This window comes from Mirounga angustirostris, unplaced genomic scaffold (assembly GCF_029215605.1).
Source record: "Mirounga angustirostris isolate CCGP_5_RB_7025 unplaced genomic scaffold, mMirAng1.0.hap1 SCAF_9, whole genome shotgun sequence".
Lineage (NCBI taxonomy): Eukaryota > Metazoa > Chordata > Mammalia > Carnivora > Phocidae > Mirounga > Mirounga angustirostris.
The window spans coordinates 53742457-53758163 of NW_026991717.1; the positions used below are offsets into that span (position 1 = coordinate 53742457).

At 42.8% G+C, this 15707-nt stretch overlaps 1 protein-coding gene across 1 annotated transcript in view; it reads left to right on the forward strand.

Annotated features, from left to right (window-relative positions):
• The first annotated feature begins 2761 nt into the window (after positions 1–2761).
• The window catches only part of SPPL2A (signal peptide peptidase like 2A), a 52684-nt gene continuing 39738 nt past the window's right edge, over positions 2762–15707 (forward strand). The window contains exon 1 of the mRNA XM_045900082.3: positions 2762–2995. Coding sequence (XP_045756038.1) covers positions 2930–2995 — 66 coding nt within the window. The 5' untranslated portion in view covers positions 2762–2929. The remainder of the gene's footprint in view (positions 2996–15707) is intronic.

Here is a 15707-nt window from a genome sequence, read left to right on the forward strand (position 1 = left end):
GGGGAGAGGGAGAAGGAGGCTCCCTGCAGAGCAAGGAGCCCAACACGGGGCTGGATCCCAAGACCCCAGGATTATGACCTGATCCGAAGGCAGATGCCCAACCGACTGAGCCACCCAGGTGCCCCTGTAATTGGATTTTTATACATAGTTTATTTGTGGAAGAAAAATATTGACTAAAACTTACCCTGGTACTCTCTATCATACCTAATACTTACAGGGAAATTCATGTGGAGTATACACAGAGATATCCTCCAAATAAGTGTTAATAGCCTTTCCAGTAGTCAAGTCATTACACAAGAATCTTTTAATCCTCCATTAACTCTCCCAGTTTCCTTCACCTCATCCTACACAGGGACTTTGACCAAAGAGACACCATTCTGGCAGGGGAATTATGACAAACAATGTTGATACTATGGATGACAGCAATAAGACAGCCTTCTATTATTCTTTTCTTTCTCCTCTTCCTCTCCTCCTGCTTTAAAAAAAAATTTTTTTTTTTCAGAGTAATTTTACCCACATTATAAACCAGGTAATTTTTACAATAATCATTTGAGGCAGGCAGTACAGGTATTAGCTGTCCATATTTTGCAACTGAGAAAACTAAACCAGGCAAAGAGAGATTGTACAAGGAACTGGCCTATAACACAGTTTCTTTGGCTGCAAGCACAAAATTTTCTCCAATTGAGAAGGAAAACTGGGGATACATGTAGACAGGAAAACCAGAGAGCCTCAGAGAGCCTCAGGAGCCACGCTGGAGATTCACTAGGCAAAGTGCCACTGTGAGCAGGAGGGAATATTTAGAGATGAAGTCATCTAGTCCATCACAGCCATTTTACTAAAGAGGAAACCTGCTTGCCCTCAGCAGCTAGAAAGTGTGAAAGAGTCGAGGGTCTACAGGCAGGAGACCTGGGTTCTGGCCTCATTGTGCCACTAACCTTAGCACCAACCTACCAAGCCATCAACCTGCAGACATTTGACTTGGATATCCTACAAGAATTTCAAAACATGTCCAAAATCTTTCTCTCTGCATGCCCTCCCCTGTCAACCCCAACTCCTGTGGTGATCATCTCAATAAATGGCCTGGGACAGGATCTTAGCAATCATCCCTCTCCTCTCCTTCATCTCCCATGTCCTCTCAGTTACCAAATTCTACTACAAATCTTTCAGGTCCATCTCTTCTTCCCCATTTCTTCTGCCACTGTCTCGGTTCAGGCCCTCACTATCCTTGGCCTGGGTTAGGTTACCACAGCTGTCCAACAGGTTTCCTGGCTCCCACTCTTGCCCTGTTTCAATCCAACTGCCACCCCGCCTGCCACCACAGAGAGCTTTCTAAACCAAAAATTGTCACTGCTCTAATTATTATTAATCTGTTTTCCACCAACAATTGGATGAAGCCTAAAGTCCCAAGCAGGATGTCCTAATCTGTTTGTCATTTGGCCTCTGCCCTCTTCTCTCACTTCATCTTTCCCCACTCATAACTTCAGCCAAGCCCAAGTTTTGCAGTTCCTCCAAGGTCACCTTTGGCTTTGCCACTAATGGTTCACTCTTCCTGGAAGCCTCCCCTTCCCCTGCCCATTGCCTGGCTAAAATTAACTCACCCTTCTAGACTCAGCTTAAGTTGGAATTTTTCCTGGCCACCCCTTTTATATGTTCCTTTGATACTCCCGTGGCATCTTGTGCAAACGAAAGAGTCACTATTCATCCTGAACTATGTTTGCTCACACATCTGTGTGCCTTGCTAATAAACTCAGCTGTGGGATGGCAGGGACAGCATCCTTTTCAGTGTTTAGAATTAAATATTCATCCAACAAATATTTGAGAACCTACTTTATGCCAGATATTGTAGATATGAGGGATATGGCAGTGAGCAAAGCAAAGACACTCCTCGCTCTTAAGTGGGAGGCGACATCGCTGATAAATGAACACATAAATAAGCAAGAGAATAGGAGAGTGAAAAGTGCTTTACAGAGAATTAAAATAAGCCACGTGCTAATGAAAGCGACTGGATGGTTCCCTTGGATGGGTATGTCAGTGAGTTCCCTCTGGGGAAGTGACACTTAAGCTGATGAGGGAATGCCAATGAACCGGTATTGAGAAAAACATTCCAGGAGGGAGGACTACCAGTACAAAAGAACCAAAGGTGGCCATGTGGATGTGAAGCGTGGGAAAGTCGTGAAGATGGGGTCAGAGAAGAAGACAGGGACCATACTCTGTGAACTTTGTAGGCCAGAGTGGAGTTTCGATTTTGTGCTAAGTGCGATGGGGAGTGAAATGATCTGATTTATAGCTAGGGCTGGTATGTGGATAGTGGGTCTCCCGGAGTCTTAAACAGATCAGTTTGGAGGAGAGAAACATCTGGATACAGAGGTCGCAGCAGTTTGGGACCCAGTGGACGTATTTGGGATTACGTGCGAGTGACCGGGACCTGCCGGTGGGCAGATGAATTAAGGCGCAGCGCACGCAGAGTTTGGGCCCGGACGCCCGGGTTGGTACTGGAATACAGAGCAGGCGCACGGTGACTCCTAGAAGGAAGAGGGTACGGAAAAAGTTGCTTTGGGCGCCCGTCCCCCACCGCCCCGGACTCTGGGGAGAGCTCGGGTCAGGCAGCTGGACAGAAAAAGAGACACGCCCAGACCCACACTCGTCGACCTGCCAACGCCGGGCCCGAGAGCGCCGAGAAACAGCCCGACCGGCGGCGCGCGCGGACCCGGACTCCACGTGCCGCGCGCGGGGGTTTCCGCGTCCTCTGGGCGGAGCCGGAAGAGGAAGTCGGCGCTGCCGCGGCGGCCCCAACAGCAGCGGCGGCCCGTTCCTACCCCCGCCGTCCGCGCCCGTCCGGCCCGGCCACGGAGGCAGCGACGCGGCGGGAGCCGGAGCCGGAGCCTGTGCCCGCCGAGAAGCGCCGCGCCGCCGGGCGCCCAGCAGTCCGATGGGGCCGCAGCGGCCGCTGCGTACGGCCGCGACCGCCCTGCTCTGGGGCTTCCTGCTCCCGCTGGTAAGGGGGACGGCCGGGAGCTCGGGCCTCCCCGGGGCGGGGCCGGGGCTCCCTGCCCCTTCTCCTCCCCACCCCCGGGCGACTCCTTTGCCCGCGCCTTGACGGCCTGCCCCCTTCCCGTTTCTCCGTTTCCTTCCAGCCTCCCCTTCGCCCCCTTTCCTCCCGTCTTCCCACCCCCCCCATTCCTGTCCTTTGAAGTCCTCGAAGTACCCACCCCCGAGCAAGCTCTTCCGCGGAGCCCTTCTGGCTACTTTGACCTTGAGGATTCTCTATAGTTTTTCACGGTTCCGGGCATTTTAAGTTGACCTGAGTTTTATCGTCTACCCTTTCTTACAGCATCTTGATCTCTTTCACTCTCCAGAAGAAGAAAAAAATTATACGTGTCCCCGGGGTGTTTAGCGGTTCAAAGACTGCGCTTTATTGCTCGAATACAGATTTTTTTTTTTTTTTTTTTTTTGGCTTCCTCCTCGTTCCTGCTTCCCTGTAGGGCTCGTTCGATTTCTTTGTGTGTGTGGTGGGGGAGGGTGTGGGTAATAGTAATAACTTAAGATAATTTTTTAAAAGACACATCAAAGTGTAATATCTTTGTGGTTTTCAGTTCTCCGTCTAGTTTAATGGGGAGGGGAGTCGGTTAAGTAACAAATAATGTGTTCATAGATGTGTTTTCATAATTAGGAAAAATAATAATGTTTTAAAATTCAACGTCAATGGGGCACCTGGGTGGCTCAGTCGGTTGAGTGTCTGCCTTCAGCTCAGTCTTGATCCCAGGGTCCTGGGATGGGCTCCCTGCTCAGCGGGGAGTCTGCTTCTCCCTCCCTCAGCCTCTTCCCTTGCTTGTGCTCCCTCTCGCTCTTTCTCTTGCTCACTCTCAAGTAAATAAAATCTTTTTAAAAAATTCAGCATCAAGCAAACGGAGCTTCAGCGAATGGTCAGGACCTCGGTGTTCGGTGTTTCAGTTTTTATTTCTTGGAAATTTGACTTAGGGAGTTTGAGGTCAGAAACTTTTGTGAGCTCTGTCTACACGGAATTGATATGGTGTATGTATGCCTCTCTGGTTCTTTCCATTAGATGTGTAACTTCTCTGAAAGAGTGTATTTTGCATTCTCTATTTAAAGGTTTACTGTTAATGAGTATATTTAAAAGTGTCTTTAACATTTATTAAGAAATCAAAATCTAAAATGGTTAAGTGCCTTTGGTGTACTCCTAACTTTGTTAGGCAGCATTAGGAGCATGAATGAGATAGTGCATCTAAAAATTGCTTTTGTGGGGTGGAGGGGAAGTACAATATAAAGAGAACAACAAAGGCACAGTGTTAGTCTTATTCTTTGAACTGTAGTTTACCACTACAATATGTCTAAAGGATAACAATTGAGGTGGTATGTAAATACACCTGAAACTATAACCTAGATAGATATATAGATTTATAGATATATGAATATATCCTATATATCACATTCCCACTAATCTTTTGCCAACACAGTAATTAATTTAATAATACATCAACTGCTGATAACTCACGTTGAAATTATAATCAAAAGCTCTGAACTGCCTTGCTAAAAAATGTGAGCAGAGTGGGATTTCAAGGGCTTCACAAATCTAAAGGTCGTCCCTGTTCTAAATTGTAGCTAGCCTACATCTCCCACAGTGTAGATTTTATTCTTTTTATATTGCACGTTTATATTTTGTTGTATCTCACTGTACTGATTTTTGGGAGGATCTTCTCAGGGCTGTTTTGGGACTCAGTAACATTTTTTTCCTCTGCAGATATTTAGTGTGCATCTATTATATGCTACACACTGTGCCAATGAGCGTGAATAAAGTGACAAGATCTTTTTGAGTTGTAAAGATCATTTTCAGTGCCAACCACTATTACTGATTTTCTGTTGTTGATTTCTTGTGGGTTTGTTTTCTTGACCCTTCCTGAAATGATCTCTTTCCTTTTCTGAGGACCTCAAATCTGGTGTACCTTTCCTCTGCAGGAGCACTCTCTCTCCTTTCTGCTTATTGGATACCTACTTCCTTTCCTCCAGCACTGTCTGAAGTCTTTTGGATTTTTTTTGTCTTTTTACCATTTTTCTCCCTGAAGCCCTTGCTTATTCTTCTTCCTTAATCTTACAGCTCTAGGTGGTCTGTATTCATTTGAATGAATGATGGCAGTTTAATCATTTCCTTTCTCCTTCTTGGGCTCTTGAAGCTGGCCCTGCTACCAGCTTTCCCTTTAGTTATGTAAGGACAAGGCCTGTATCCTCATCTAGAAGCAGCAAATAGTCTCCAGAAACCACTACCACATCTTTGTAGAACAGGAAGAGGATTGAGTATTGGAAAGGCCCTTCAGCATCACATAGCTTACCCTCTTCATCTTGTCCCCCTCACATCAGCGTGACCTATTAAACTCAAGCTACAGTACATCTGGCTGTCTTGATGATTTCTAAGCCCATTAAACGTTTAAGTCTAGAAATAAGAGTGTGTGCCAGGTGGTTAGTTCTCTCTTGGCCCTGCCATGATTCCATCTCACAGTCCTCCTTCCCCGGTCCAGCCCCCATCCCTAGCCACGACCGTTAGGCCTTTATTTCATAGTAGTGTTTGGACCCAGTCACAGAGTTATGTTTCAAAGAAAATGAGTAAGTTTAGCCTGGATCGGTTTTCTAAAATTGCTTCAAAGTTCTCTGGAGAATCCTGAATCTTTCCCATAATGTTTTTACCAAAGTTCTGTTCATGTTTTCTTTACTTCAAAGAATTTGACGTGTTACATAGCCACATCTTGAACTTATTACAGTGAAGTGATAATCAGGATCCCCAGCAGAGAAATCTCTTGCTGAAATCTGCATTCCTTTGGTATACTACACCAACTCGAAGAATCTTCTTTAATTCTTTCTCTTTTGCGCTCCTCTCTCATCCTCTTGGGGAAAGAAGGTATGTTTTGCTACCCAAGCTATCGGGGACATGCTGAGCTGCTGTGTTGTAGACTGAATTGTGTCTCCCCAAAATCATATGTTGAAGCCCTGACCCCCAGTGTGATAGTGTTTGGAAAGAGGGCCTCTAGGAGATAAGTAGGTTTAGAGAGATCAGAGGATAGATCACTTGTGATGGATTGGTGCCTTGTAAGAAAAGACACCAAAGAGCTTGTTCTCTCTCCCCTAAGACCCACGCCATGTGATGACACAGTGAGAAAGTGTCCATCTACAAGCCAAAAAGAAAACTCTTACCAGAAACCAACCATGCTGGCACCTTTATCTTGGATTTCTAGTTTCTAGAACTGTGAGAAAATAAATTTCTGTTTAAGCTAACCACTGTTTGGTATTTTGTTGTGGCAGCCCAAGCTGACTAAGGCAGATTTGGGTACTAGGAGTGCGGTGCTGCAATAGCTAATACCTAAACATGTGGTAGCAGCTTTGTAACTGGGTAGAGGCCAGAAGAAGCTTGAGGTGCATGCCAGAAATATGGACATTAAGGACAATTCTGGTGAAGTCTCAGAAATGAGGAACATGTTATTAGAAACTGAAGGAAGGGCAGTCCTAATTATAAAATGGCAAAGAACGTGGCTGGACTGTGATGTAGTGCTTTGTAGCAGGAAGAATTGTGAGCAATGCGTTTAGATATTTAGCTGAGGAGATTTCTAAGCAAAGTGTTGGTGGAGCAGCGTAAATCCTCCTGACTGCTTATACTAAAGTGTAAATGGAGAGAGAAGAATTAAAGATAGAATTGTTAAGGAAAAAAGAACTAGAATTTGAAGATTTGGAAAATTCTTAGCCTCTCCAAATTGCAAAAAATGAGGAAGCTTGTTCTGAAAAGAACATTAAGTGTGTGGCTGGAAAACAATCTGATAAAGAGTTTACAGGATTTTCGAGCAGAAATACTGCCAGTTTGAACTGAAGGGGACAGAGATGTGGCAAAATGAAGAAAGGCTGTTGGACTTCTTGGATTTGACAGGTGGGATGATGGAGCGGTGTGGCTGTGAACATGGATTATGCTTCAAGAAGGAGGAGAAATGACCCCAAAGGCAAATCAGAGATCATCAGGCCACTGCCTCAGTTTCAGCAGGCCTTATGCCTCTGCTGGGAGCCTTGGGGGGCTCAGTGGGCTTGACTTCCAGTGGGCCTAGAAGATGGGACATTGAACCAAAAAGGATTATTCTTGATCCTTAAGACCTGATGGAATTTGTTTTGCTAGGTTTAAGACTTGCTTGGGTCCTGGGGCGCCTGGGTGGCTCAGTTGGTTAAGCGACTGCCTTCGGCTCAGGTCATGATCCTGGGGTCCTGGGATTGAGCCCCGCATCAGGCTCCCTGCTCAGCCGGAAGCCTGCTTCTCCCTCTCCCACTCCCCCTACTTTTGTTCCCCCTCACGCTGTCTCTCTCTCTCAAATAAATAAATAAATAAAATCTTAAAAAAATAGACTTGCTTGGATCCTGTCACCACTTACTTCCTTCTGATTCCACCCCCTTTTTTTAAGGGGGGGGGCGGAGGACAGAAGAGGGGGAGAGAGAGAGAGAGAGAGACAATCTTAAGCCGGCTCCATGCCCAGCACAGAGTCCAACTCGGGGCTTGATCGTCAGTCTCAGGACCCTGAGATCGTGACCTGAGTGGAAATCAAGAGTCGGATGCTTAACCGACTGAGCCACCCAGGCACCTCTCTCTTTTGGAATGCAAATGTATACCCAGTGCTGTCCTATCATTATATTTTGGAAGCATATAGCTTAATCTAGTTCCTCAGGTTCATAGCTGGAGAGGAATTTTGCCTCAGAACGAACTGTATCTTGAGTTTCACCCATATTTGACTTAGATGATATTGGGTGAAACTTGGACTTTAGAATTGATGCTGGGGGGCGCCTGGGTGGCTCAGTCATTAAGCATCTGCCTTTGGCTCAGGTCATGGTCCCAGAGTCCTGAGATCGGGCCCCACATTGGGCTCCCTGCTCGGCGGGAAGCCTGCTTCTCCCTCTCCCACTCCCCCTGCTTGTGTGCCCCCTCTCACTGTCTCTCTCTGTCAAATAAATAAAATCCTAAAAAAAAAAAAAAAAAAGAATTGATGCTGGAATAAGTTAATAAGCCTTTGGGGGCTGTTGGGATGAAATGAGTGTATTTTGTGTGTGAGGAGGAAATGAATTTGGGGGCCCAGGGACAAAATGCTGTGGACTGAATTGTGTGCCCTCAGATTCTTAGGTTGAAGCCCTAACCCCCAGTGTGATGGTATTTGGAGATTGGCTTTTGGGAGATAATTAGATTTAGATGAGGTCACCAGCGTGGGGCTCTTATGATGGGATTGTTGCCTTGTTCTCTTTCCCAACCCTGTGAATACAGTGAGAAAGCAGCCATCTACAAGCTAGGAAAAGATCCCTTACCAGAAATCAGTAAGGACAAGTATGCTGGCACCTTGATCTTGAACTTCTATGTTCCAGACTATGAGAAAAAAATTTCCTGTTGTTTAAGCCACCCAGTCTGTGGTATATTGTTACAACAGCCCGATAATAGACATGCTGGTTTTGTCACATTCCTTCCTTAACTTTTAGATTCTTCACAACCTTCTCTAGCCTACCTCTGAGGATTCTGCATCCATTGTCTGCTTTATCAGTCACTGACGGCTGTGCTTTCTCCTTCCCAAAATGTAACCTACATCTCCTCTCAAAATAATCCTGAGAAGGTTCAGGAAGATTATGACTTGTCCTAGATCATACAGAAAGGCATGAAAAAGGACTAGAACCCAGGGTTTCTAGACATTCCTTGATATTTTTCCACTATGTTGTGCAATAATTTTTCTTGTGAATTGAGAATACGTCAGAAGACTAATTGGATAAATTTGTAAATTTATTTATTCATAAGAAAAGGGTTTAAAGATAGAAGTCATGTATGTTATATATTTGATAACTTTTTGGTTAAAAATCACCTGAAATTGGGTCTGTTTACAACACTCTAGACCATAAAAGTCTCCAGGTATAGATCCTTACTCCAAGATGCTAAAATTTTGTTAAAAATTTCATTGTTTTTAGGTCAGAATTTGCCAAACATCGCTATGCACTGTGATCTTATATCAACTTTTTATGCATTTATATTGCCTGGCCTTGTAGTCATTTGAATTTGTGAATTCTAGTGTAAATCATAAATTCTGTAACAGTTGAGAGATTACTTAGGGAAAACCAAGAAGAAGGATAGATCTAGGTAACTAGTAAAATAGGAGCCCCATGAAGGGGAAACTCTACCAGACTCATTCTCTGCTGTCTCCCCTAGGGTCTCATAGACTGCAGAATACTGAATAAATGAATGTCTCCTCCCCACACCCTAATACCTCTTCGCCTGTACGATACATATCCCCAGATTCTCTAAGCACAAGGATAATGCTGGCTCGACTTTTCCCATGGCCCACAGACTCCTCTGATTCCCTGTAAATACCTGTTTGATGCCTTAGCACCCGCTGGGCCACTAATTAAGTAGTTAAGATTACACTTAATCTTTATGGGTCTGGGTCTAGTCACTTTCAGTGCATCATTTCTATAAACCTGATTCCTGGAGGTAGGAGTAGAAACAATGCAGGTTGTTGATTATATAACTTATTAGGGAGGAAACAGGCGTAGAAAATATATAATAGTGAATGATCAGAAAGTTACTGACGCCTAACTTTGGAATGTCATTCACGACACACAACCTCAACTCTGTCTTTGCTGTAGAGGCCCCTTCCTACTCTTACTGTATTGCTATTAACTGTGTAGTTGTGTAAAGAGAAAGATGTTTATAAAGACAGGGATACCTCCTACATTGCTGTGATGTAAGGGAGCTGGGGTAGGTGGCTATTGCTGCATTGTACTTATCATTCAGGGATTACATTGAAACTTTGTATCTTCCGGTTTAGGAATATAGTGTCTTTTTAATTGCTGGTTTTCATTATGGATAAATTCTGTTTATTAACAGAATTTACCCCTAAGCCCCAGCTCTTGTATTTGGTGTCTAAAAACACAGAAATAATTTAATCTGTAGATTTTATGAAGAAAGATTGCCAGGGTGTTAATTGGAGAGAGAATCACAGTCACATTCATACATTGCCCCTTGAAACTGAAGGATGTTGTATATCTAATGGATAACAACACAAATAACATGAACCTGGTTTAATTAACAGACTGTGGAGGGGGTGGGGGAAGCTGGGACCCAGGGATGCATATACTGAAGAGTTTGAAGGAACTCCTGGGTGAATGGAACTACTGGCCAAAAATATGAATATTGGCTATACCAGCAGACTGCAGGTACAGTGTGACTCACCTCTTGAGAAAATTCCTAGGAGGACCCCGATAATGTCTAGAAGACTTGTGAGTTTCACCACTATTCATAATGAAGTCTATAACCATGTACTCTGTGGACCAGTATCAGAGCATCACCTGGAAGCCTGTTTGAAATGCATGATCATAAGCTCCACCTAAGAGCTGCTGGATCAGAATCTGCATTTTAACAAGAACGTTAAAGTTCAAGAAGCACTGATCTATAATAAGTAAGAAATTGCTGTACAGAGTATTGAGCATAATCTCCAGGAAAAAAGAAGAACCATGCTTGACGAATCTGTTGAGGCTGTTGAAGGGAATTAAATATACACATGGGAAAAGGTTAACATTGCGTTGTTCAGAGTTCTTCTTGATCAGGTGAAGATGGGCCAAGATACAGAGTTCTGGCAGACCCAAAGGGTGGCATGGATACAGGGTAGGGGATAGTATATAGATGCATTTTTAGCTAGAGAATTGTTCTTTTCAAAAGGAATATGTGAAGACTCAAATTTGGAAAAGAGATCTGCTAGAAGATACCATTTGAAGAAGAAAGAAGGGTAGACAAACCAAATCTGTGAACCAGGGTGAAAGAAGAATCCTTGAACTGTGCTATTAGGTTGGACAGAAGTAGAGCAGGCCTGTTCTCACTAGGTTAACATTGGGCTGGTGAGTCAGCATCAGGAGGCTGTTGGAACAGAAGCCCGGAATTCAAATGCCCAGGAAGATGAGCGTGTCCAGCATGGATGGACTCCCAAGAGACAGGGACATGAAGGTCAGTGCAAGGCTGACTCCCTGTAAGTATACTGATAAAGTAAAGCTCCCGTCCATGTCCCTTTGTTTACGGTCTGACTGGTCTGAGAAAATGGGGAGATAGTATGTGTGCAGGGATGGGAGTATAATATACATCATTGCAGTTGTTCCTTTTTTAGACTTTTGGTAATCATTTGACACCTGTCATACCGAAAGCTGTTTAGGAGAAAAGTGAGCAAAGGAATAGGTAACTGTAACATTAAGGTAGACTTACACACCAATATTTTGGGTTTGAAAAGAAGACGATAGGGAATAAGATTGAAGTCAAGTGATCTAGATAAAGTAAATTGGGAACTGTGTGTGAGCAACAGACATCCCGTGAAGTTTTATGGAGGTAAATTTGAGGCAGAAAAGGAAGTGCTACTCCATACCATGGGCTAGTCAACTTGTTTATCTTGTGTGTGAGGATCAAGGATCAAGTAAGATGTGAATATGAAGGCACTGGTGTAAAACTGCTGATTTGATGGTCCTGGAGAAAGCTTGATACCACAGTCAGTACTTGCAGGACCTGGGGTGAAGAGGGAAGATGTGGGGTGAGCAGTAAGGAGAAGTTGTTCTAGGAAAAGAAATTCCATGAAGCTCTAGAGACCTAGAATTGGGGGTATTTAGAAGAGTATAAAGAAATGATGTGGGAGGAACTAAGTGGGTATTAGAGGAATTTGAGTGGTGGTAGGAGACCCACACCAGTATCACAGAAGAGGGAATGAACAGCTAATGCAGAGATGCATGCAACCAGTATAAAACTGGAGGGTGCTGGTTGGGCACTAAGAGTTGCTTGGGGATGAAACTGCAGGAAGGAATTTGAAATGATAGAATTGAAAGATGGCTGGTCTAGGTTTTGGAGAGCTCAGTTTTAATCTTGGCCCCTGAGACCACTTCATTTTGATCATTTTGGACCTGTTAGAGCTATGAAATGAAGGGCCTAGAGTATTATCCCTAAATCCCTTTAAGCCCTTGATACTAAGCTTTTTACTAAGAGAATATTTTCATTACTGACTGAAAATGCAAACATAATTTTTAAGGTTGACTAAAGTCATGGAAGACCAGACCACAGTTAACCAACTGTGAATTCAATTGTTTTGCGTATCTCTAACTTCGAAGACGTGAAGGAAGGTATCCTGCCCTTCCATCATAGGTTCTTTGTCAGATGATCTAACGCTGGCATGTGGGCAGACTACAAGCCTCATCTAATTTGATGTTTGTAATGCTTGAAGGGACACTGAGTTTCAAGCCTTTTTCTTTATGCTTCCCTACTAATTGACCCACAGTAATGCAGTTTCCACTACTCTGTTCTCTTAGAGCCTTGCTACTCAAGGTGTCGTCCATATACCAGCAGCAGCAGCATCACCTGGGAGCTAGTTAGAAATGCAGAATCTCACACTCCATCCAGACCTACTGAGTCAAAATCTGCATTTTAATATGATTGCTACGTGATTTGTATGCACAATAAATCTTGAGAAGCTCTGTTCCTGTCGCTGTGGTTCTCAAACTCTAACAAGTAACACAATCTCCAGAAGGGCTTGTAAAAATAAACTGCCTGGGAGTTTCTGATTCAGTAGATCTGGAATAGGGCCCAAGAATTTGCATTTCTAACTACCAAAGTTTTTATTAGAGACTCCTTGACTTTAATCACATTCTGTTTCTGATTATTTCATCTTCCTAGTAAGACTAATTTCTTGTGTAGTGTTTCTTTGGGGTAGGGCAGGTTTATTGAGATACAATTCACATAGTATGCAGTTTACCTATTTGAAGTGTACAATGCAGTGGCTTTTAGTGTATTCACAGATCTGTGCAACCATTAACACGTCCATTTTAAAACATGTCAGCTCAGAAAGAAGCAAATAGGTGGAACACAGAGGATATTTACAGCAGTGAAACTATCCCTTATTCCACAGGCTACTGTGATGGTGGATACATGTCAAAATGTATAGAATGTATAACACCAAGAGTGAATCCTAAACATAAACTATGGGCTGAGGGTAGTAATGATCAATGTATGTTCACTTATTGTAACAGATGTACCCTTCTGGTGCAGATGTTGATAATGGGGGAGGCTGTGCATGTGTGTGGCAGGGGGTATGTGGGTAAAGAAACCCACATCCTTTAACTATCACCTCATATCCCCATATCCCACCAAACCCTAAGCAACCAATTATCGTCTCATATTTCTTGTGCATGACACAAGTACTTGGCAGGTTGCTAGATGTCTTATTAATAATTAATGATAATAGTTACCATTTACTAAGAGCTCAATACATGCAGGTAATTGCATTACCTAACTTAATCTTCATGACAACTCTGTCAAAGCTGGGGATGTTGAAGCTTAAAACAGGTTAAATGACTTGGAACATGGGCAGTAAATGGTGAAACCGCCATTCTGTCCCAGGTCTCTAACTCCAAAGCTCATGATAGCTATTGTTAATAAACTAAATTTTTGAAGCTATACAATCTCCATAAGAAATTTACTAAGATATTTTAAAATGTAGTGGAAATGCTGAAATTGTTTAGGTATGGTAGTTTGCTCATGAAATTTGTGGCATGTTTCACATTGAATACTAACTATTCTACAATTGTGTATGGTTCTACTTTTTTATACTAATCTTCCATTAAAATTTGTGTTTTGCCTTAGTAATTCCAGTATCAATGAGTTTTGCTTTTATCAGTGCTGAATTTTCTTCAATTGTAGGGAAGATTTTAATCCCTTTATAGCAATAACTCTTCCCTTTTTGAGTATCTTTGTACTTCCTTGAACATTTAAGCTTTTTAAAAATCTCTTAGTTTTTGTAATTTTAAAAGTAACACTGAATATTATATATTGTGTAAAAGAAGGTATTGTATATGTGTCCATATGGAAAATCTAATATGTAAATTTAGAAATGTATAGAAAAGCTACAGAGCAGTATAGTTTGACCTCATGTATAAAACTATACATATTTGAGATATGTATCCATGTATTCATGTGTGTATATATATATATATTCATATATATTAAATATATGTGGATAGTGTCTGGAAAGATATGACAGAAACTCCTAAGTAAGAGTGTGATTGAGAGCCAGGATAAGAGGAGAGGGACTTTATACCTTTCTGTTTTGTTTGAATGTTTTTCCTTTTTAGTTTCTCCAATCTTTTCACACTATCACCTTTGCCTTTGTTTCTCTTTCTTTCTCTTTTTTTTAAAGATTTTATTTATTTATTTGACAGAGAGAGACACAGTGAGAGAGGGAACACAAGCAGGGGGAGTGGGAGAGGGAGAAGCAGGCTTCCCGCGGAGCAGGAGCCCGACGTGGGGCTCGATCCCAGGACCCTGGGACCATGACCTGAGCCGAAGGCAGATGCTTAATGATTGAGCCACCCAGGCTCCCCATCTTTCTCTCTTTTTTAAAATAGCCTGGTGTGTCTCTCTTCACATCTTCAAACTCACATAAATGTACAGATACACATAGGGAACTTTGAGGGGGGGGGGTGGTCACTTTTTTTTTTTAATAAAAATCGGGTTACATTGGGGTGCCTGAGTCAGTGGAGCATGTGACTTTTGGTCTCTGGGTGCTGAGTTCAGGCCCCACATTGGCAATGGAGCTTACCTAAAACAAAAAATAGGGTTACCCTATAAATATCTCTCTGGAACTTGCTTTTCCCACTGTGGACATCTGTTCCTACAGATGGATCTAGTTCTTTCTTTTTAATAGCTATGTACTATGCATATCATAATGTAATGGGCTCCTTATTAGTGAAAGTTGTTGACTTTATTTTTTCTGTAACATGATATTATGACTATCCTTATACATTTTTCTTTGTGCATTTCTTTTTTTAATTGAAGTGTCATTAACATACAATGTTATATTAGTTTCAGGTATATAATATAATTATTCAACATTTCTCTACATTGCTCAGTGCTCATCAAAATAAGTGTACTCTTACTCCCCTTTATTTCACCCATCCCCCTATCCTTGACAACCACCAGTTTTCTGTATTTAGTCTTTTTTTGGGGCGGGGGGGGGGGGGCGCCTGGGTGGCTCAGTCATTAAGCATCTGTCTTTGGCTCAGGTCATGATCGCAGGGTCCTGGGATCGAGTCCCACATTGGGCTCCCTGCTCGGCCGGAAGGCTGCTTCTCCCTCTCTCACTCCCCCTGCTTTGTGTTCCTGCTCTCACTAGCTCTCTCTCTGTCAAATAAATAAAATCTTTAAAAAAAAAAAAAAAGTCTTTGTTTTGTTTTTCTTTTTTTTTTTTAAATTTTGTTCATTTGGGAGTGCCTGGGTGGCTCAGTCGTTAAGCGTCTGCCTTCGGCTCAGGTCATGATCCCAGGGTCCTGGGATCGAGCCCCGCATTGGGCTCCCTGCTCAGCAGGAAGCCTGCTTCTCCCTCTCCCTCTGCCTGCCACTCCCCCTGTTTGTGTTCCCTCTCTCACTGTGTCTCTTTCTGTCAAATAAATAAATAAAATCTTAAAAAAAAAAATGTTCATTTGTTTTGTTTCTTAAATTTTTACATATGAGCGTAATCATATGGTATTTGTCTTTTTCTGATTGACTTATTTTGCTTAGCATAATCCGTCTAGCTCCATCCACATCATTGAAATGGCAAGATTTCATTATTTTTGATGGCTGAGTAATATTCCTGACTATACTGTATATAGTCCTCATCTTCTTTATCCATTCAGCA